The 19,984-nt window shown below is 46.3% G+C and overlaps 1 protein-coding gene across 3 annotated transcripts in view; it reads left to right on the top strand.

Moving 5' to 3' along the window:
- Positions 1–19,984, top strand: part of DAZAP1 (DAZ associated protein 1) — a 27,291-nt gene extending 7,307 nt beyond the window's left edge. The window contains exons 3-12 of one of the 3 annotated variants that reach the window (XM_033082004.2): positions 437–603; positions 871–936; positions 1,441–1,548; positions 3,761–3,809; positions 7,910–7,992; positions 11,119–11,272; positions 14,247–14,276; positions 14,707–14,847; positions 15,942–16,124; positions 19,724–19,984. In XM_033082004.2, coding sequence (XP_032937895.1) covers positions 437–603; positions 871–936; positions 1,441–1,548; positions 3,761–3,809; positions 7,910–7,992; positions 11,119–11,272; positions 14,247–14,276; positions 14,707–14,847; positions 15,942–16,124; positions 19,724–19,896 — 1,154 coding nt within the window. In that variant the 3' untranslated portion in view covers positions 19,897–19,984. Of the gene's footprint in view, positions 1–436; positions 604–870; positions 937–1,437; positions 1,549–3,760; positions 3,810–7,909; positions 7,993–11,118; positions 11,273–14,246; positions 14,277–14,706; positions 14,848–15,941; positions 16,125–19,723 lie in introns of those variants that run through there. The other 2 variants (XM_033082003.2, XM_042780038.1) reach the window with 2 other exon arrangements.

Below are 19,984 nucleotides of genomic sequence, written 5' to 3'. Positions count from 1 at the left end.
TTCTGGATTTTTTTTCTGGATATTATTTTTTCTGGATATTATTTTTCTTTATATTAATTTTCTATGTATTATTTTTCTATGTATTATTTTTCTGTATTTTTTCTATATATTATTTTCCTATTTTTTTTCTATATATTATTTTTCTAGATACTATTTTTTCTATATTAATACTTTAATATGCTGTTTGGTGCTGAAGTTTTTGTCAACTCAACAGACAACCCTTTTTACAATCACTTTCCTGCTATTTTCCATTTGTATGAGTGGAAATAAACTTGTCTGCCATTTGCTTACAGGAAGTAAGATGTGCTCATTTTCAAAAGATGAGTTTGAAGTTGTTTTCAGTATTTACTACTCTGTTGTCTCATAATTATAAATTCACTCTGGTGTTGTTGATATCTGGTTCTGTTTAATACTTGTTTTTTTTTTTCTTTAACAGAAACCCTTCGTAGCTACTTCTCCCAGTATGGAGAAGTTGTAGACTGTGTAATAATGAAAGACAAAACAACAAATCAATCTCGAGGATTTGGATTTGTCAAATTTAAAGATCCCAACTGTGTGGGAACAGTGCTGGCCAGCAGACCTCACACGTTAGATGGCCGAAATGTAAGTTTATTTTTGTGTTATTATTTTTTTTCCTGCACCAGATTCAAAGATTTGGTTGCAAATGAGGAGGTAGAATTGAAGAGTGTCAGACTCAACCTCTTGTTGATTTAAATGATTTATTGTAAGGCAGCTCTAACTCCATGCCTTGTGTTGTTCTGAGCTCTGAGGAGCTGCATGTCAGCAGGGCTGGGCTCAGCTGCCACAAAATGTAAATTTTAGAGGTGAATTCTTGGTGCTGAGGTCTGACCAAACTGGAATTTGTTACAGATTGATCCAAAGCCATGCACACCTCGGGGGATGCAGCCAGAGCGGACACGGCCGAAGGAAGGATGGGTAAGGAGAGACCTCTGTGTGTCCTGCCTGCTGGCAGACTTCTCTGGAATTCCTTTGGATTATTTTAAAGGCAGAATTCTGTGTGTAGAGGTGTAAATATCATCTCTATAAAATGTCTGTAATTGAGATTTCCAAGGCAGGCTCTGTGCACAGCAGTGTCACTTTGGGTGTGGTGTTCCCTCAGCTCTTAGTGATGCTTTTAGTGGAGCTCTTCACATTGAGAGCAGTGTCTGGAAGGGCACTGCTGCTGTCCAGCCCACTCCACACCCTGCAGCTTCCCCAGCTTTCAGTGCAAAATGAATCAGTGGCCTCAGAACACAGCCCCTGGGTTCCTGGAGCTCTGAGGAGCAGGGGAACCTCTGAGCTTCCCTTTCCTACCTGGGACACTTCAAGGAGCTCTCCCCTCATCCTGCCAGAGCCCATTGTTCATGGTTCAGTGTAAATGATAGAATCAGCCACCCTTACTGTCCTTCTAACTGAATTTTCTCCTCCTTGGTTTAGCAGAAAGGATCCAGGAGCGATAACAATAAATCCAATAAGATTTTTGTTGGTGGGATTCCTCATAACTGTGGCGAGACAGAGCTCAGGGAATACTTCAAGAAGTTCGGAGTGGTGAGTCCTGGGGGGGAAGGTGCCTCCCCTCCCTGCTGCCTCCTCTCACATTTCCTCAAGCTGTCAAATTTGGGGCTAATTTGGACAAATTGCTGGAGGGGCACCTGAAGCATTTTGTGAGAAAGTGTAGTGAGCATTCATCATCTGCAAATGTCCCTTGGCAGAACCTGCTGCTGCTGCTGTGGAATTTACTTTGCTGCTTCTGTCTCATGTTTAAATCTACCTCTGATGCATTATTCTGTCCCTTTTTCCAAAAACTCCTGAGGTGGCTTAAGAATGATGATTTTTATTGTTATTATTTCCACCCCCCTTGATAACTTTCAGCTGGGCAATTAAAAATGTCTGCTGATTATTTTTTGGGAACAGTGAGTCTCTCCATGGGCTGATTTTTGAGATCCTGTGTGGATAGATAGGTTAAATTTGGGTCTCCTCTCATTATTTTGGGAGCAGGAGCTGCTTTCAAACCATCTGGAATCTCAGTTCTGGTGTCCCTGGAACCTCCATTCTGAGACAAACTGCTCCTCATGCACCTTTTAAATTCAGTTTTTAACCTTGGACTGAAGTGACTGTATCTTCTCTGTTATTTTTAGTTAATTTTTATTTAGTTGTAATTCCAATTTATCCCAGCTCTCACTGCCTATTTAATGATAAACTACTGAATTAAATAATTCAGCTGTGAATCATTTTGAGGAAGTTAAAGATTGCCCAAGTTAAATTCAGGACTGTGCTGGTAAAAATGAACTTAATTGGCATTAAGTGTAGTTTTTGATACTTATTTTCAATAACCTTTTCCCAACATTTCTTAGTGACAGCAAAGGATTTATTGCAAAACAAATCAAGTTTATCAGGAATTAAATCAATATTTAAAATTCCATTAAGATAATTTACTTCAAACCACAAAAAACCAACAGCTAACAACTGTTTCTTTAGCTTGAAAGGCTGCAGTAGAATAATAATAAAAGCAGGGAGCACGTTCCACAGCTGTGGGATGTAGATTCTAAAGGCTCTTCCTCACAGACTTGGCTTTCCAGCTGTGCCCTGGATGCTGGGGAGATACAGGGTTTGTCCTGCAGGTGTAGAAGGCAACAGCCACAACTGTAAGTGCCCTTCAAAGTAAGTAGTAGCACTTTACTCATAGTATAGAAATCAGAAAAATCTTCCTGGACTTGTAACAAATCCTTTGGAGTCTCACAAATTGTTTTGTGGCCACGAGAGTGAAGAGCCCAAGGCAGGAATTGATTTTTTTTTTTTTAGCCCTGGTAATTGCTGGGTCCTTAAGGCCAGGGTGAAGAGGATCCAAATGGACCAGGGGTGGGGACAAATGCGGCACTGATTGTCCTATGGCAAAATCCCCAGCTGGGAGCATCCAGTAGGATGTTCTCAAGTGAGTGCAACAAGACAAAATTGATTTTATCCAATTTTAAACTCAGATTTTTTTTTTTTTTTGGTCAGATTTTAAACTCATTTTTATTCACGAGTAAAAATATGCCAAGGTTGTCTTGAAGATGCAGTTCTACAAAATCACCCCCATTTTGTGACCACTTTTCTGCATCTGAGAGATTTCAGAGCAGTTCCCTTCAGCTGCTTTAATGTTGACATAAACATCACACCTCAGGTTTTGTTTAAATTGTAGCTCACTGTGATGCTCATTCTGAAAAGAATAATCCTGAAGCCATTGAACAGCTTGCAATTTCCATTTTTTTTTTTCTTTTTTTAGGTTAAAATCCCACTGATACTGCTCATCCAGAACTTAGAGGTGTTTTGTAAAGCTGTTTAAAACATTGGTTTAAATTTAACTGGTGCTCTGGGCCTCTCTGTGCTCCAGAATTCATTCAGAGGAGCCCTAAAGGTGCCTGCAGCTCAAGCTGCTTTTCATGGCAAAAGTGAAAATAGCTAAAAAGGGAGAAAATCATGTTTCAAAAAGCTACACTGATGAGTTGTTGGAAAACAAACCCTTGGGGTGTGTAATAAGGCATAGAATGGATACAAACAGTGCAAAACCTCAATGTTAAATGAAAATGTTAATTGTGATGAGACAACAGGGATGAACTCAGGCTTTCTAAACTCCCAGCAAGAGCAGCACTGGCTGCTTTTGTGCTGCTGCTGGGATGGTGACTGCACTTTTGTGGGGACAGAGCAGGAAGCAGCAGTGGTGGCTGCTGCAGCCCTTCCCTGCCAGCACAGGGAGTAGAATTTCCCTTCTCTCTTCCAGGTCACTGAAGTTGTAATGATCTATGACGCAGAGAAACAGAGGCCCCGAGGTAAAGGCTGATCTAGTTTGTCCTTGAAATTTCTTCATACTCTCCTATAGTCAGATGGCAAACTATTTCACACCATCAGAAAAGGTAGATTTTTTTTTTTTTTTTCCCCTATGTTGCCTCAGGAAAAAAAGAATAATTCACTAGGCAAACATCACTTCAAGTCCAGACTCTTCATCTCCAGCTTCACTTGGGTCTGTGCATTTCAACTCAGATGTTTCATGCTCATTGATGGGTTGGGTTTTTTTGTTTTTTTAAATAGTTGAATGAAATTTGATTCTCAAGCCACTCCTGTGGCTTAAGGTGCTTTTGAGGGAGGAAAAAATCAGCAGATTTTCCTCCTGTTGCACATGAAAGGTATGTTGGGTGTGCATGGGGGGTGCTCCAGCCAGAGCACGAGACAGGACAAAATCCATCCATCACCTGCTTTTTGTTTTGGTTAAATGGCTTCTCCTCAAATTCAAGAAAAACTCTTCTTAAACACCACCAAAGAATTCTGAAATACATATTTATATATAAGTATCTTTTTAATTTGGCTATACAATCCCTATATACCACATTACTTTTGAAGAGGGGAGGGGAAAAAAACCCCCAAAAACCTGAAATATTCACTAAATATTGAAACAAGCTGGGAACCTTTGGTCAAAATATGAAGCAAGTTCCATGTCACCCATGTCCCCTTGCATCCACCATCTGTTTGCCAAGGAAGAGGCAATATTTTGGCACATGAAGCTTAGCTGTGCTCCCACCCTGTAGCATGTTGGACATGCTAGAGAATAGTTTGCCATCTGAACTTTTCATTTCTCTTCTGCCTCATTATTAAGAAATATATCCTTCACCTCATATTTATTAAGCTGTTAAGTCTTAGTTTTATTTTTAATTTAGACATACATCCTTAGTGACATATTTAAGTGTTTCATAGTAAAGTATGGTAATGTTAAGTAAGTTCTTTTTTTTGTTTCTTTTCTCTCTGTGAATTGTTTGACTGTGATTAACGATATCTCTTTAGATTTCCTCTCTCTAGGTGATAATTTATCACAGAGGTACAGGCCAGTTCCACAGTCAGAGGAGGGACGGGCTTTGTCTTTTATTGGAGTGTAAACGAAGTTTCAATATATTTGTTTTTTTTGTTTCCTTGCTTTAGCTATCCTAATCTTCTTCCAGCAGATCCCTCTGATTTAAGCAGCACATAAATTCATCTGGTTTTGGATAGAGTAGACAAAGGCACTGGCATCCAAATGTCATTTGGGGCTTTGGTTCTGAAATATTGCAGTAATTATTGTATCATCTCCATCTTTGCAATATTTAATCCCAGCCTTGCAGCCTCTGTGCAAAAGGTACTTAAACATCATGCCTGGTCTGGATTAATCCTGTCTCAATTAATGGCTTCTCTGCTGCAAGCTCTACTAAAAAAAAAAAAACAGGCAAAGGAGGGCTTGGGGTACAAAGCTCAAGTGCCAGGTGGGGGAAAGGTCTTGTCTCCACCCACAGAAAACTTCCTCCCCTCATTCAGCAGAGTTCTTGAATCCTGTCTCTCTGCCTTTCCTTTCTGTGCTGTTCCAGGCTTTTTTTTAGTCTGCTGCCTAACAGTCATCTCCCAAAATGGCCTTGGCAGTCCCTGGGGGGTGCTAGGAAAAATTCCCTGAGTTTGTGTTGGGTACTCCTGGCTCTGCACCCCAGAACTCATTTTCTCTTTTCTCTCTGTGCCCTGTGTTCTCTTGCTGCTCTCTCCCCTTATCCTTTTAATGACTTGATAAAATTCCAGAGTCAGTTCAGTGCCATCTCTCCTCACACCCTTCTGAATGTTGCCTTTTCCCATTCCCTTTTCCACCCTTCCTTTGGAGGTTTAGTGGTAGGAGGAGGGAAAATGATCCCTGTTCCTAATCCCTGTAGCATCCATTGACCTCCAGCTCCTCAGGAGGCACCAAATTCTCAGGTGATGTCCTTGAGGAGCTGCCTGGGGTCAGGTACCCAGGTGATCTTTGCTTCCTCCCAGTCCTGTAAAGTTTGCACAGCCCCAAGCTCAGCAGCCACGTCCCATCTCTGAAGGAACAAAGTGCCTTTGGTGCATCTCAGCTTCTCCTGGTTCCTGTTCTTGGCCAAGCCAGCAGCTGGGAAGGGATTTCCAGGTTCTTGCTGTGTCTGTTCTCCTCCCCCCTTGGCTGCAGACCAGTCCTGTCCCTCTGGGTTCCTGCTGGATTTTGGTTTCTCCAGCCTGACAGAGTCCTGTCCTTCGGAAACCGAAGCTGCAGGTGCTGGGTTTCATCCCTTCTGCTCAAACCTTCACCTTGCAGCTTAGCTGTGGGATTTCTTCACTCTTTTTATCTTGTCTGACCCTTTAAAATCCCCTTTTAAGAATTTATTTACTGCTTTCCTCAATGACCTCTTGCTCTCCCCCTCCAGTCCTACCCCACAATCTGTTCCCCTCCTTTAGCACCAGATTTACCACCCTTCACACCCAGATGGAATCCATTGTTTTTCTTTCCCATCTCTTTTTAGACAAAGGCTGGAATACTAAACGTGATTTCAATCCAAACACTTCTCCTTTGGCTCCAACACTCAGATTTCTGGTGAACTCAGACAAATATATTGTGATGAAATGCTGCTCTCAGCTTCGAGGCTGCTTTCATCACAGCTCCACAAAACTTCGTTTATACTGCCAGTCTCTTGTGTGTGGGAAATGCCAAGTTTTTTCCTTTTTCTTTTCAGTTTATTTTAGTGATGTCTTTTGCTCTTGTTGCTGACAGCAGAATTTGACCTGCTGGAATCTATTTTGGCCTGTATCTTTGTGTATTTTTATATATATATATATATATAAACTTTCTCTACACTAGGCCTCTTTGGGCTTACCCAACACAGTTGGATAAGCGTGGAGAGACATTCCTGTGCTAGATCCTGTATTCTGTAACGCTTTAGAGCAAGATTTGGCTGCTGTCAGCACTAGCTGCAAAGCAAAAACGCAAACCAAGGGGGAAATCTTGGGTTTCAGAAAAGCCAAACCGCATCCATGTTCCATAAACGCTTCCCACGCCGCACCTCGGGTTTCTTTTCTAATTTTTTATTGCTCTCCCTCCTTCCCCCCTCCTCTGTAGCTAATCCAAAGAATGGCACAATTCCTGTACTGCATGTGTCCCTCCCTGCCCTGGGTTGTCCCCAGCAGCAGCCAGTGGGTGATGGCATGAAGCAGCTGCCATGTCCTGGGGGATTAACCACGATTTTGCCACTCTCTCGGCTGTGTCAGCAGCTACAACCTCCATGCAGTGGTTCTCAGAGTGACCTCCAAAAAAAGCAAGCTTGGCCTCCTTTTCTAGAGTTTTCTCCAAGCTGCTGGATCCAACTGAGCTGTCAGCAGTCAGGGCTTGTGGGCAGGTGGAAGAGAATGAACCCACCTGTTTGTGGGGGGGAAAAAACTGGGAAGTTGTGTGGATTTTTTCCAACAGGAAATCCAAGAAATGAAACAGATTCAGGACGTGGCAGCAACACCTCCCAGGGGTTGCTGTACTGGCAAGGAGTGACTCCAGTTCTGGGCTTTTTCTTTGAGAACCTCTGATGTAGGTTGTTAGTTTCTGAAGCTTCTCATTCATCCATGGAGTGGTAAAATTTCTCATGCTTTAACGGCTACATTTCAAAACTAACTTTCTTCTTTTCCATGGGAAAAAAATTCCCTGACTGGAAGCTGGGCTGAGGGATTGGGAGGAAGTTGCTTTGCAGCTTTGGGGAACAGGGATATGTGACAGGTTTTCCTTGGGGGGGCTAGGCTGAACCAAAGGGAGGAGCAACAAAGTTGCTTGACTTCAATCTCCTGTCCCACAAATATTTTGATTTTAGCAGTTTTTTTCCATTTCCTGGTAGGTGGATGAGGAATAAAATCAAATTAAACGAGCTCAGTTCGAAGCTGCATGCGCGCAATCGAGAACGAGGCGCTAAAGCCTCTCCACAGGAAGTATCCATTGCAATTTCCTCAGAGTTTTTTTGCCAATTGAACACAAGTGTCGTTATCTGAAACCCCTGCTTGAACCCTTGGTCTGCCCCTAATACTGTTCATCATCCTGTTTTGTGTCACAACACCCTGCTACCTTGATTCACTCTTCGTCGTTGGCTAGGTTTTGGATTTATTACTTTCGAGGACGAACAATCAGTGGACCAGGCTGTCAACATGCATTTTCACGACATCATGGGCAAAAAAGTGTGTAGTTGTAGTTTTATTTTACCTTAAGAAAGAACCAAGTCTTGGGCAATGAGAGATTTCACTGGGGAATCCCAAGTGGATTGTTGGTGGGGAGGGCAGAGCAGTCCAAATTCAAGGCTTTATCCATGGAGGTGGGGAAAGTCTGAGTTTGCTGATTTAGGGTGGGGGAAGTCTGGGGAAGGGAGGGATTGGAAGCCTGGGGAATTCAGGCTGTGGGCTCTGCTTGGGGTGAGGCCTTGTGTGTACAGACCTGGGATCATCATCACTGGGATGAACTGGTGCTCACTGCCTCTGCTTTGAGCACTTCTGCAAGGAGAGAAACAGAAATCAGTGATTTGCAGCTGTTGGAAAAGCAGAATCCCAGTGAAATCCGAGTTGTTCAAGGCTTGGTTTAAGATACCACTCCTTCAGATGTGTGCTCCATACTCAAATCTTTAGGTGGTGTCAGATAATCTGCTTTATATAATCTTAAACTTTAAAAGAAAAAGGGAGGAAAAAAAAAAGAAAACATCCTGAAGGATTGGTTTTTTAAAAAATTGGGTCACTTACTGTGAAACTTTGATACCAACCCACGTACTCTATATAGTATTTAACCACAATGCAGTTAAGTGACCTCTGGTTGTTTCATCTTCATACTGTGTTGTCAGCAAAAGGGGCTTGGATAGGGAGGAATTTATTTTTTAGGCTCTTTTGATGTTACTCAGCAAGGAACATGCTTTTACCTGTGGATAAAAACATCCCAAACAAACCTAAAAGCAAAATAAATTATTGCAGGGCATCCAGGTTTTATATAGAGAGAAAAGAGTAATTTAAAGAGAAAATGAACCACAGGAAATTCTGGTAAATTCAAGTCCTTGCACAGCTTTAAGGTGTAACCAGATTTTGAGCTAAATGTTAAAATTGCTAAACTTGGAGTGAGTGGGTTAAGGGAGGCACAGGAGATTCTCACATCCCTTAAATTATTGCATTGTATGAGTTGTTAATTGTCTTTCAAATCTTTTATGTGCTGATATTTCCTTAGCTAGCAGGATATCAGTGCATAGCAGTGGAGTTCTGGTTCATTTGGCAGCCTAATAATGATTTTAATTACTGGAAATTTGTTTTGGGGTGGAGGGGCTGGGTGGTTTCCTGATAATGGGAACAAAGGGATCCAGAACATCAGTTCCTGGTTCCTGGTGTGGTGTGTAAGGATCACCTGGATCCCCCAAAATCCCCTGGGATTGCCTTCAGCAAAGCCCTGAGGTGGGAGCTGGTCCCACAAAGCACCAGATCCAGATGGGAACAAAACAAAAACAGCCACAAGGTGCTGGGAGAGGATGGAGAGCTCAGTGTGAGCCTCCAGATGTCCCCTCATTGCTGCTGGCCTTGGGACACAGCACTGGGACTTCTCAGTGCTCCCCAAACAAATTCCAAACTGAAATCATCAATTTTTGCCCTTTCCCCCCCTCTCAGTGACAAAATAAAGCAGGATTCAAGGATTTTTAGCTCAGAGTAAACTGGGCTCTAGGCAGGTGTGGAATTGGAACCTCCCCATTGCACAGGGAATTTTCACTTCTCTGCTTCCAAGTGTGCACTGAAAAATTAATGGGATTCTTCCACAAGGATTAATGAGCTGCAGATCCCCTGCTCCCTCCTTCACTGCCTAATCATGCCTGCTTTAAAAATGGTATCTCTGTCTTTTTTTTGGTAATTAAAAAGGTATTGCTGAAATGAATCCATATGTTGTTGAAAGGAGTGGGGAAAAATTAAAATTGCAAGAAGGCCTCTGCTTTTGTAAGCAATAACTGAATTCCCTCAAGGCAAATGTGTTAAGACTCATTAATTTGAGTCCTTTGAAAAATTCCCTTGGTTCCTCTCTGGAAGGGCCTTGAGCTGACAGAGATTTGGTTACTGTCATGTCTCATGTCCTTGGGGCATTGGCAGGGGGGTGTGGGGGGCTTTGTCCTTGCCTTGTGCCTGTTTCCTGTTTGTTCTCCAACATGAATGGCTTTTAAGACATGGCAGGAAGAATTCTGAATACTTTATTTTCCATACTACTCAGGCCCATTGATGATTGAGATTTATTTTCTTTGTACTCTGGCACCCATTAAAATTAATCATGAAATGAGAAAAAAAAAAAAGCCTCGAATTCAGTGAGTGCTGAGAGGGTTTCATTAAATCAGAACTGGATTTTTTTTTTTTTTGAGAGAGAGGTTTATGTTGAATGTGCAGCTTATTTTAAGTAGGTCAAATGCACTTATTCCATGGCTGGGAACACTAGGACATTTTATCTTGGAATGAAATAAGTTAAGCACTGTGGTTACTAATTTTTAAAACAGGAGGGGTTTTGTCACTGACTTAACACAGTATGAAGATTTGCTTCTTATTGACTCAACTGTCCATTTTTATTACTTGCATGTTTGTTTACTTTTTTGTTAGATGTAATGTAAGATTCTCTTATCACATCCATTCCCTCTGACATTGTTTGAGTTAACTGAGATTCTTTAAGCGTTAGCCTGGGGAAGGTAAGTCTTTATCTTCCATTAGACACTTAAATAAAATCTTAAGTTTAAAAAAAAAAAAAAGACTACAATACAAAAAAAAAAACCAAAAAATGTGTGTTTCTCAGGTATGAGCAGAGCTGAAATTGCAGTTAGCTGGGGTGGGTTAAACTGTCACTTCCAAATGGACCCCAAACATCTTTGGTTAAAGCATTAGTACCCTTTTTCAGAGCAGCCTCTTCACTCAAAATTCAGGTTTTTTTAACTGAAAGCATCACCTTCTTATCTCCTGCCTTGAACTTGAAATCAGTGTGTCATGAATGTCCAACGTGCTGTTTGAAGTGCAGAGCTGCTGTAAGAGGGTACTGCTGTTTTAAGATTCAAGCCGACGAGGCCCAAGCGATTTGTAGGACGCTTTTCTCGCAATCCCTCGACAGTAGGACTTGTAATTCCTTACCAATCACCTACACTGTACCTGAGAAACATTGTAAATTACTGGCCTTTTTAAGTTTTAATAATTAAGTACTTAGACATAAGTCATAAGATGCTAAGTGTAGTCTTAAGTGTAACTGCGGGTGTGTGTGCGGGGCCGGGGGGCGCGGGGCCCCCCCAGCCCCTCTGAGCTCTGCCTCTCTTTGTTTAGGTGGAGGTGAAACGTGCTGAGCCTCGGGACAGCAAGAGCCAAACTCCAGGGCCACCAGGGGCCAGCCAGTGGGGAAGCAGGATCATGCCAAGCGCTGCCAACGGCTGGGCAGGGCAGCCCCCTCCGACCTGGCAGCAGGGATACGGCCCCCAAGGTACTGCCCGGCCTGGGTGGGCTCTGCAGCTGCTGCAGCTGCTGCCCCCTGCTCTGCTGCTCCTTCACCCTGCTCTGCAGCTGCTGCAGCTGCTGCCCCCTGCTCTGCTGCTCCTTCACCCTGCTCTGCAGCTGCTGCCCCCTGCTCTGCAGCTCCTGCAGCTGCTGCCCCCTGCTCTGCTGCTCCTGCAGCTGCTGCCCCCTGCTCTGCAGCTGCTGCCCCCTGCTCTGCAGCTGCTGCCCCCTGCTCTGCAGCTGCTGCCCCCTGCTCTGCAGCTGCTGCCCCCTGCTCTGCAGCTGCTGCCCCCTGCTCTGCAGCTGCTGCCCCCTGCTCTGCAGCTGCTGCCCCCTGCTCTGCAGCTGCTGCCCCCTGCTCTGCAGCTGCTGCAGCTGCTGTCACCCTGCTCTGCAGCTGCTGTCACCCTGCTCTGCAGCTGCTGTCACCCTGCTCTGCAGCTGCTGCCCCCTGCTCTGCAGCTGCTGCCCCCTGCTCTGCAGCTGCTGCCCCCTGCTCTGCAGCTGCTGCCCCCTGCTCTGCAGCTCCTGCAGCTGCTGCCCCCTGCTCTGCAGCTCCTGCAGCTGCTGCCCCCTGCTCTGCAGCTCCTGCAGCTGCTGCCCCCTGCTCTGCAGCTCCTGCAGCTGCTGCCCCCTGCTCTGCTGCTCCTGTCACCCTGCTCTGCAGCTGCTGCCCCCTGCTCTGCAGCTGCTGCCCCCTGCTCTGCAGCTGCTGCCCCCTGCTCTGCAGCTGCTGCCCCCTGCTCTGCAGCTGCTGCCCCCTGCTCTGCAGCTGCTGCCCCCTGCTCTGCAGCTGCTGCCCCCTGCTCTGCAGCTGCTGCCCCCTGCTCTGCAGCTGCTGCCCCCTGCTCTGCAGCTCCTGCAGCTGCTGCCCCCTGCTCTGCAGCTCCTGCAGCTGCTGCCCCCTGCTCTGCAGCTCCTGCAGCTGCTGCCCCCTGCTCTGCTGCTCCTGTCACCCTGCTCTGCAGCTGCTGCCCCCTGCTCTGCAGCTGCTGCCCCCTGCTCTGCAGCTGCTGCCCCCTGCTCTGCAGCTGCTGCCCCCTGCTCTGCAGCTGCTGCCCCCTGCTCTGCAGCTGCTGCCCCCTGCTCTGCAGCTGCTGCCCCCTGCTCTGCAGCTGCTGCCCCCTGCTCTGCAGCTGCTGCCCCCTGCTCTGCAGCTGCTGCCCCCTGCTCTGCAGCTGCTGCCCCCTGCTCTGCAGCTGCTGCCCCCTGCTCTGCAGCTGCTGCCCCCTGCTCTGCAGCTGCTGCCCCCTGCTCTGCAGCTGCTGCCCCCTGCTCTGCAGCTGCTGCCCCCTGCTCTGCTCCTCCCAGCTTTACCTCCCTCACAGCAGCACTCATTTCCACCCTCTCCAGTCCTTCCTGAGCTTTTCTCACTGCTTTTCCCAAAAATCTGTGTTGAAGGCTGTCCCCGGTGTATGGTGTGTGTGTCCCCAGTGTGTGGTGTGTGTGTCCCCAGGTGTGTGGTGCCTGTCCCAGGTGTGTGGTGTGTGTCCCCACGTGTCCCAGGTGTGTGGGCGCCTGTCCCCACATATCCCAGGTGTGTGGCATGTGTCCCAGGTGTGTGGCGCATGTCCCCACGTGTCCCAGGTGTGTGGCACCTCTCCCCACGTGTCCCAGGTGTGTGGGCGCCTGTCCAGGTGTGTGGTGTGTGTCCCAGCTGTGAGGCACCTGTCCCAGGTGTGTGGCACCTGTCCCCACCTGTCCCCAGGTGTGAGGCACCTGTCCCAGGTGTGTGGCACCTGTCCCCAGGTGTCCCAGGTGTTTCACCTGATCCCTTTGGAGCTGCTCCTCCCCATGGCTTGGGGGAGCTCAGAGAAGGTGTTTGGGGGAGGCTCCAGGTGGGATTCCAGCAGTGCAGTGAGTTCTGCACAACACCCCAATGATAAATTTAAAAATGGCTTTTGAGATGTGAATTTGGAAATTTGAAATATGGCTTTTGAGATGTGAATTTGGAAATTTGAAATACAGCTTTTCAAGGGTGAGGCAGTTTCAGAGGAAGTTATCAGGAAATCTGAAAGGGATGAGGGGAAATGGATGGCCTTGCCTTTTAAATTTTATTGTTTAATGTAGCTTGGGAAAGCAGCAGGCAGCTCTGGGGCAGGGAGCACTCAGAGCACACCAGGAGCACTCAGGGCTCAGGAGCAGCCTGGGTTTGATGGCTGCAAACCCCCCCCGAGATTGCAGAGGCAGGATAAACATGCTGAGTTCATCCAAAGACAATTTGGCAAACTTCTGGAGAAATGCAGAGGGATAATTGAGCTGCTTGCTCTGAGAGATGAGAAATGCTCACCTGGGGGCTGCAGGGAGCGTGGCTGCTCCAGCCCTGCTCTGCTGGATGCAAGTGCAGCTCAGGGATTGCTCATCTCCCCACGGTGCTGATTAACTTGAAAGCTGCAGCTCAGGGTTGACATTGTGCACAGATGTGCTAATCTGCAAACTGAGAAACTCCCATTATTTTCCATGCAGTGATTAGTAGGGAAAATGATATTTGATCTCCTGGCAAGATTAATGTCAGACATGAGCACATTTATCCTTCAATCTCAGCGCTGCACAAGGGATGGGAAAGGCTTTTTTATGCTTCAAAAACTGCAAGAATAACTGGGATAAACCTGGTAGTAAATGAAGAATCCCTTGGATGTGTGGTCTGCTGGGGTTCTCCAGGGTTTTGTTCTCTGGAGTTTCTTGCACTTGATATGTGGCAGCTCTTGAGTGCTCCTGATTTGGATTTGGGAGCTTCTGTCTTTTCTGAGTGTCATTTGCTGAATGATTCAGAGTCTTTCCAGAATTGCACATTCAGAAATAGTCCCACAATGTTGCTTGGGCCATAAAAATAGCTCTGTAGGGGACACAGGGAGATACCCAGTCTATCCCAGAACCAAATCTTTCTCCTTGCATCATCCCTGCTCCAGAGTGTGCAGCTTCACTGATGCCTGAAACTCTTTTTTTTTTTTATTCTGTAGGGATGTGGGTGCCAGCTGGACAGGCAATTGGTGAGTACATTAATGGGACCAATTCTGAAAGAAAAAAAAATCCTCCTGAGCATGGGTGCAGCTTCTTGGAGCATTCACAGTGATTGTGGATTTCTGTAGGAATTAACCTACATTTAAAAGCTTGATTGAATTTGTCCTGGAAGAAGGAAGGGGAAGACAGTGGATTCTTAGCAGCTCAGTAATGGGAGCTGACACACATCCTGCTGTTCCAGCCACATTAATTTATTACCAAGGGATTACATGCTAAACCCCAATTATTTACAGTGGGGATACTTGGAGGACAAATATTTCCCAAAGTGAGGATTCATAAAGGCTGAACCTGCTTTTGAAACCCACCCAGCAGCCTCACCCCATCTAGAGGAGGCTGACTCCAGCAGCAGCTCCTTGATTTTAATCTGCTTCAGCTTTTGTGTTTCTCTTCCTTTTGCAGGTGGATATGGACCCCCTCCTCCAGGCAGAGGAGCTCCTCCCCCACCACCCCCATTTACCTCATACATTGTCTCCACACCTCCTGGGGGATTCCCACCTCCACAAGGATTTCCACAGGGCTATGGCACCCCTCCACCATTTAGTAAGTGACCCCCAGGAGCTGGAGCACATCCAGCTCCAAATTCAGCTTTTCCTCATTGTTTGCTGGACTTGGATTCCCCCCTGTGTTTCCCCCATCCTTAATTATTTTTCCTAAATTATATATTCAGAGCTATAATTAACTATAGTGTTATTTTTTTTTCTTGGATTATTTTATTCTTGCATGCAGCAATAATTTCTGTTCTCTAGTTTAAATCTGTGTTGTTAAATAAATTTAGATACAATGCACCTTTGTTAGGACATCAGAGAGAAAACTTAAGAGCTCACTGCTGGTGACCTGGACCAAACACAGGCAGGGATTTTTGGGGGAGCTTAAAGAATTAAGGTCATAACTGGGGCAGGAAATTCAAACAGGAATTTCAAAATAGGAATTACAAAAGTCTGTCACAAACCTGGATTAAAGAAGGTGGAAAACAGCACCCAGATACCTGGAGATACTTTTTTCTCCCAAAATCATGGATAATATGACTTCCTCCTCATTTCTCATGTCTGTGAGCACAGAGTTTGCTCCCCAGTTGTGTTTTATCCCTTTTTCTGTGCTGGCTGCTGCAGCTTTTACCTTTGGGGGGGACAATTTCTCCCCCCTGTGCCAGGTGAGTTACTGAGATCTTTGAGCCATGGGGGTGACCAGTGTGACATGGTGAATCTCTGTGCCACTGCTCCCAAACACCTGGAGTTTAATAGCTTAGAAATGTTAGTTTGAAATTGTTTTAAACCATCCCTAAAGCCAAGCAGGATGCTGATGTTCACCTGTTCTGTCCCTGCAGGTTTTAAACACCTGGAGTTTCATAGCTTAGAAATGTTTGTTTTAAATCATCCCTAAAGCCAAGCAGGATGCTGATGCTCACCTGTTCTGTCCTTGCAGGTTTTAAACACCTGGGGTTTTGTAGCCTTAAAAATGTTGGTTTGAAATGGTTTTAAATAATGTCTAAAGCCAAGCAGGATGCTGATGTTCACCTGTCCCTGCAGGTTTTAAACAGCTGGGGTTTTGTAGCCTTAGAAATGTTGGTTTGAAATGGTTTTAAACCATCCCTAAAGCCAAGCAGGATGCTGATGCTCACTCTTCTGTCCCTGCAGGTTTTAGTTACGGTGCTCCACCTCCTCCACCTGACCAGTTTGCCCCTCCTGGAGTCCCCCCTCCACCTGCCACTCCAGGGGCAGCACCACTCGCTTTTCCTCCACCACCACCACCATCTCAGGCAACTCAGGACATGAGCAAACCCCCAACTGCTCAGCCAGAATTCCCTTACAGTCAGTTTGGTGAGTAACTGCTGCAATTCATCCCCTTCAATCCTGGTGTTGAACACAGTTTGCTGCAGGCACTTCCCCAGGATGGGAGTGCTCAAGCCATCCTTAAACCATGCAATATTTTAGCCAGAGGGAGTTTGCTTAGCTCTAAAGTGTTGCTTTTGTGCTGTAAAATAACCTTCAGGGATTCATACATAGGATGAATTCCTGGTTTCCACTCTCCCCAAACCTGTAGCTAAAACTTTCCACTCCTAGAGCTTCACAGAGCTTGTAGTGAAGTTTTATTTGTGTCTCCAGACCTTGGAGAACAGACTTGAAGAATAAGAGCAGCCTGTTTGGAGAGGCAGGCAGTGCATGTGTAAGGATCCAAAGCACTTTTCCTCCCTTTCCCCATCCCTCCCCATCTCTCTGGAGATGCAATTCTGTGCAAAGCTTTGTTGTGCTTTGTAGGTAACTTTGAGGAGCTAACAAGTTTTAAACCAGGCAGGCAGTGCTACAAAAAAACCAAATTCTTTTTAAAACGGCTTGTGCTCCAGAGTAAAATTTCTGCTGTTGCTCCCTGAGGGAACTCAGAGGGAATTCTCATTCTCATCTTGCTCTTCTCAGCCCTGTTTTTCAACAGTGCTCTCCAAATATCTCTGCAGAGATCTCTCCAAAGAGCTCTGTCTGTACTCATGTTGTTTTTTGAGGGATTGTAATTGGTCAGTTTTTTCACTTGTGAAGGGAATTTTTCATGCAGCAGCCCTGTGGATTCAGGCTGTTCCCTGCTGGAACATGTTCTTCATTTCTCAAGTTTCCTGCAGAAACTATGAGATGAAAACTTCACAACATTTATTTAAATAGATAATATTCAAAATTCCAGCGATGTAAAGCAGCCTCTGAAGGAAGATGAGCCTTTGAGATGTGTTTGTGGAGCAACATGTTCTCACGTTGATGAGTTTGAAGTGGTTTTTATTTGTTTCTTACAAACACAGTTGTTTCCATGGGTAGTTTTGCCCTTGTGACTGGAGGAAGTTTTTCTTGTTCTGCCAGCGCTTGGCACTTTGCAGACTCTTTTTGGAGTGGTTGGACCCTTGTAAATAAAACACAAATCCCTGCACAGCCAGTGAGGAGCCAGAGTTTGTGAAGTGTTGAAAGTTCAGGAAAGATTTGATGGAGAAGGACTCTTCATCTGGAGCTGGATATTAGGAAAAATTTATTTACTGTGAGGGTGTTGAGACCCTGGCACAGATCTCCCAGAGAAGCTGTGGCTGCCCCATCGCTGGAAGTGTCCCTGATTTGCATATATTTACATAAATGTGTAGAGCTTGTGGGCTTTAAGGAGCCCCAGAGTTCCCTAATGAGTGTAAGGTTTATCCTGGGCACTGTCCTAAATCCTTCAGTGGCTGCACTTGGGATGAGTGTCAGCACTAACAAAATCAAATTAATGAATTACATTAATTGAAAAGAATTAAAAATGCATTATCTCCGTGCAGGGTGCTCTTGAGGCTCATCCTTGCAGTCCCCCCAGTTCTCCCTAGGATGGATTTGTGTTCTCCAGCCCCTCCAGGCCACACCCCAAAGCTTTGTCTGCACTGCCAAGGTCAGGCTGAGCAGGGAGGAGGAGCCTCAGGGAAAATTCCATTTTTTCCTTGCTGCTGGAGAGGGTGAGAGGCAGGGCTGGGGTTTTGTGTCCCACAGTGAGCTGTGCCTGCCCCTGCTCACCCCCACACCTGGCCAGGCTTTATCCTGGAGATGAATCCAGGCTCAGCTTTGGAACCAGACACTCAGCTTGGCACAGCCCAGGGGAGCAGAGGGGCTGGAGCAGAGCCAGGATGGCAGCAGGGAAAGCTGAGAGGCTGCTCAGGTGTGTGCTGTGCATTTCCTGCATTCCCTTCATCATAAACCCTGAGCTGAGCTGTGCTTTGCACCCCTGTGTGCAGGCAGAGCAGCTCCAGGGTTGTGTTTTTCCACTCCCAGCCTCACCCCTTGGCAAACAATCCCCTTGTAGTGTTGGGATCGTGCTTATCTGTGTCTGAACAAATGCCAGGAGGAGCATTTGGAGCTCCCAGAGCCTGAGCTTGCTGTGTTTTAGTGCTCATTAGTGCCAGCAAGTCCTGAGGGACGGGCAGAGCTCGAAATTGAGCTGCTGAAGACGTGCTAAGAGACTTTGTTTGGGATTAAGAGAGTTAAACCTGCTCTAAGCCTGCACAGAGAGAGGCAGCACTGCAGAAATGCTCTTGGTAATTAGGAGCCTTAATAGCATCTTTCAGAGCAGGGGCTGGCACTGATGCCAGGATTAAGAGTCATATTTAATTATAAGAATTGGAATTAAATTTCTCAATTTCTCAGTCGTCTTAATTTCCATCTAGTTGTAAGTTTTGTGTTTGTAACAGGAATTGCAGCCAGTCTTTGCTCTTGGAAAGAAAACCCTTGGTTTTTTTTTTCCCCTGTCCCTAAATTCTGCTCACTCCAGAGTGGCCTTGTGGTGCAGGTCCCAATATTTATGTGTGTTTTAAAAGGGAATTTTAGGATTGTCTGTTCAGTGCAGGAAGGTTTTTGAGCATGCAACACCAAAATCTGATAACTGCACCCTCAATCTGTGAAACTTCAGGTAAAACTTTCTGGCTCCATCTCTTAACCTATGCTGGATCTGACAGCTTTTATCCAATCAAAACCCCCCCCAAAAAAATCAAACTGCTCCCATGCACCCCAAAATCAAACTGCTCCCAAGCACCCCAAAGCTGTGAGCAGATGGTTGAACTGCCAGCCTGGCTGGGATTTCCCCAAACACATTTCCCCTTTCCTGCACTCTTGTTCCCTTCTGCTTTTTTTCCTGGCTGGGATTATCCCAAATACATCTCCCCTTTCTTGCACACTTTTCTCCTCTGTGAGGAAGGAGAATCCCTGCAGGATCCCAGAGCTGCCAACCTAGCTGGATTACCCCAAACACAACTCCCCCCTTCCTGCACACTTTTTTCCTCTGTGAGGAAGGAGAACCCCTGCAGGATATGATCCCAGAGCTGCCAGCTTGGCTGGGATTACCCCAAATACATCTCCCCCTTCCTGCACACTTTTCCTCTGTGAGGAAGGAGAACCCCTGCAGGACAGGATCCCAGAACTGCCAACCTAGCTGGATTACCCCAAACACAGCTCCCCCTTCCTGCACACTTGTTCCCTTCTACTTTTTTTCCTCTGTGAGGAAGGAGAATCCCTGTAGGATCCCAGAACTGCCAACCTGGCTGGGATTACCCCAAATCCATCTCCCCCTTCCTGCACACTTTTCTCCTCTGTGAGGAAGGAGAACCCCTGCAGGATATGATCCCAGAGCTGCCAGCCTGTCTGGGATTACCCCAAACACAACTCCCCATTCCTGCACTTTTCTCCTCTGTGAGGAAGGAGAACCCCTGCAGGATATGATCCCAGAGCTGCCAACCTGCCTGGGATTACCCTGAACACAGCTCCCCTTTCCTGCACACTTTTTTCCTCTGTGAGAAGGGAAAACCCCTCAGGACCCCAGAGCTGCCGCTCCCCCCGCTGTTGTTCCGTCATCCCAAAGGCGGTGCCAGCTGTAGGATTCACACCCCTGCCTGCTCCTGGAACCTCACCCTGTGCCTTTCCCTCCTCCCCAGGGTATGGACAAGACTTAAGCGGGTTTGGCCAAGGTTTCTCTGACCCCAGCCAGCAGCCCCCTCCGTACGGAGGCCCCTCGGTGCAGCCATCCAGCGGCCCCCCCGCCGGGGGCAGCGGCTTCGGCCGGGGACAGAACCACAACGTGCAAGGATTCCACCCCTACCGGCGCTAGCAGGGAGTGCTGAGCTGTCCACAGGGATCTCTGGGCCCAGCTGAACCCCAGACTTCTGAACTTGTGACAATCACATTACTTGATGGAA

The sequence above is a fragment of the Catharus ustulatus genome, chromosome 29 (genome assembly GCF_009819885.2).
Source record: "Catharus ustulatus isolate bCatUst1 chromosome 29, bCatUst1.pri.v2, whole genome shotgun sequence".
Classification (NCBI taxonomy): Eukaryota; Metazoa; Chordata; class Aves; order Passeriformes; family Turdidae; genus Catharus; species Catharus ustulatus.
This window is presented reverse-complemented; position numbering and strand designations above follow the sequence as displayed.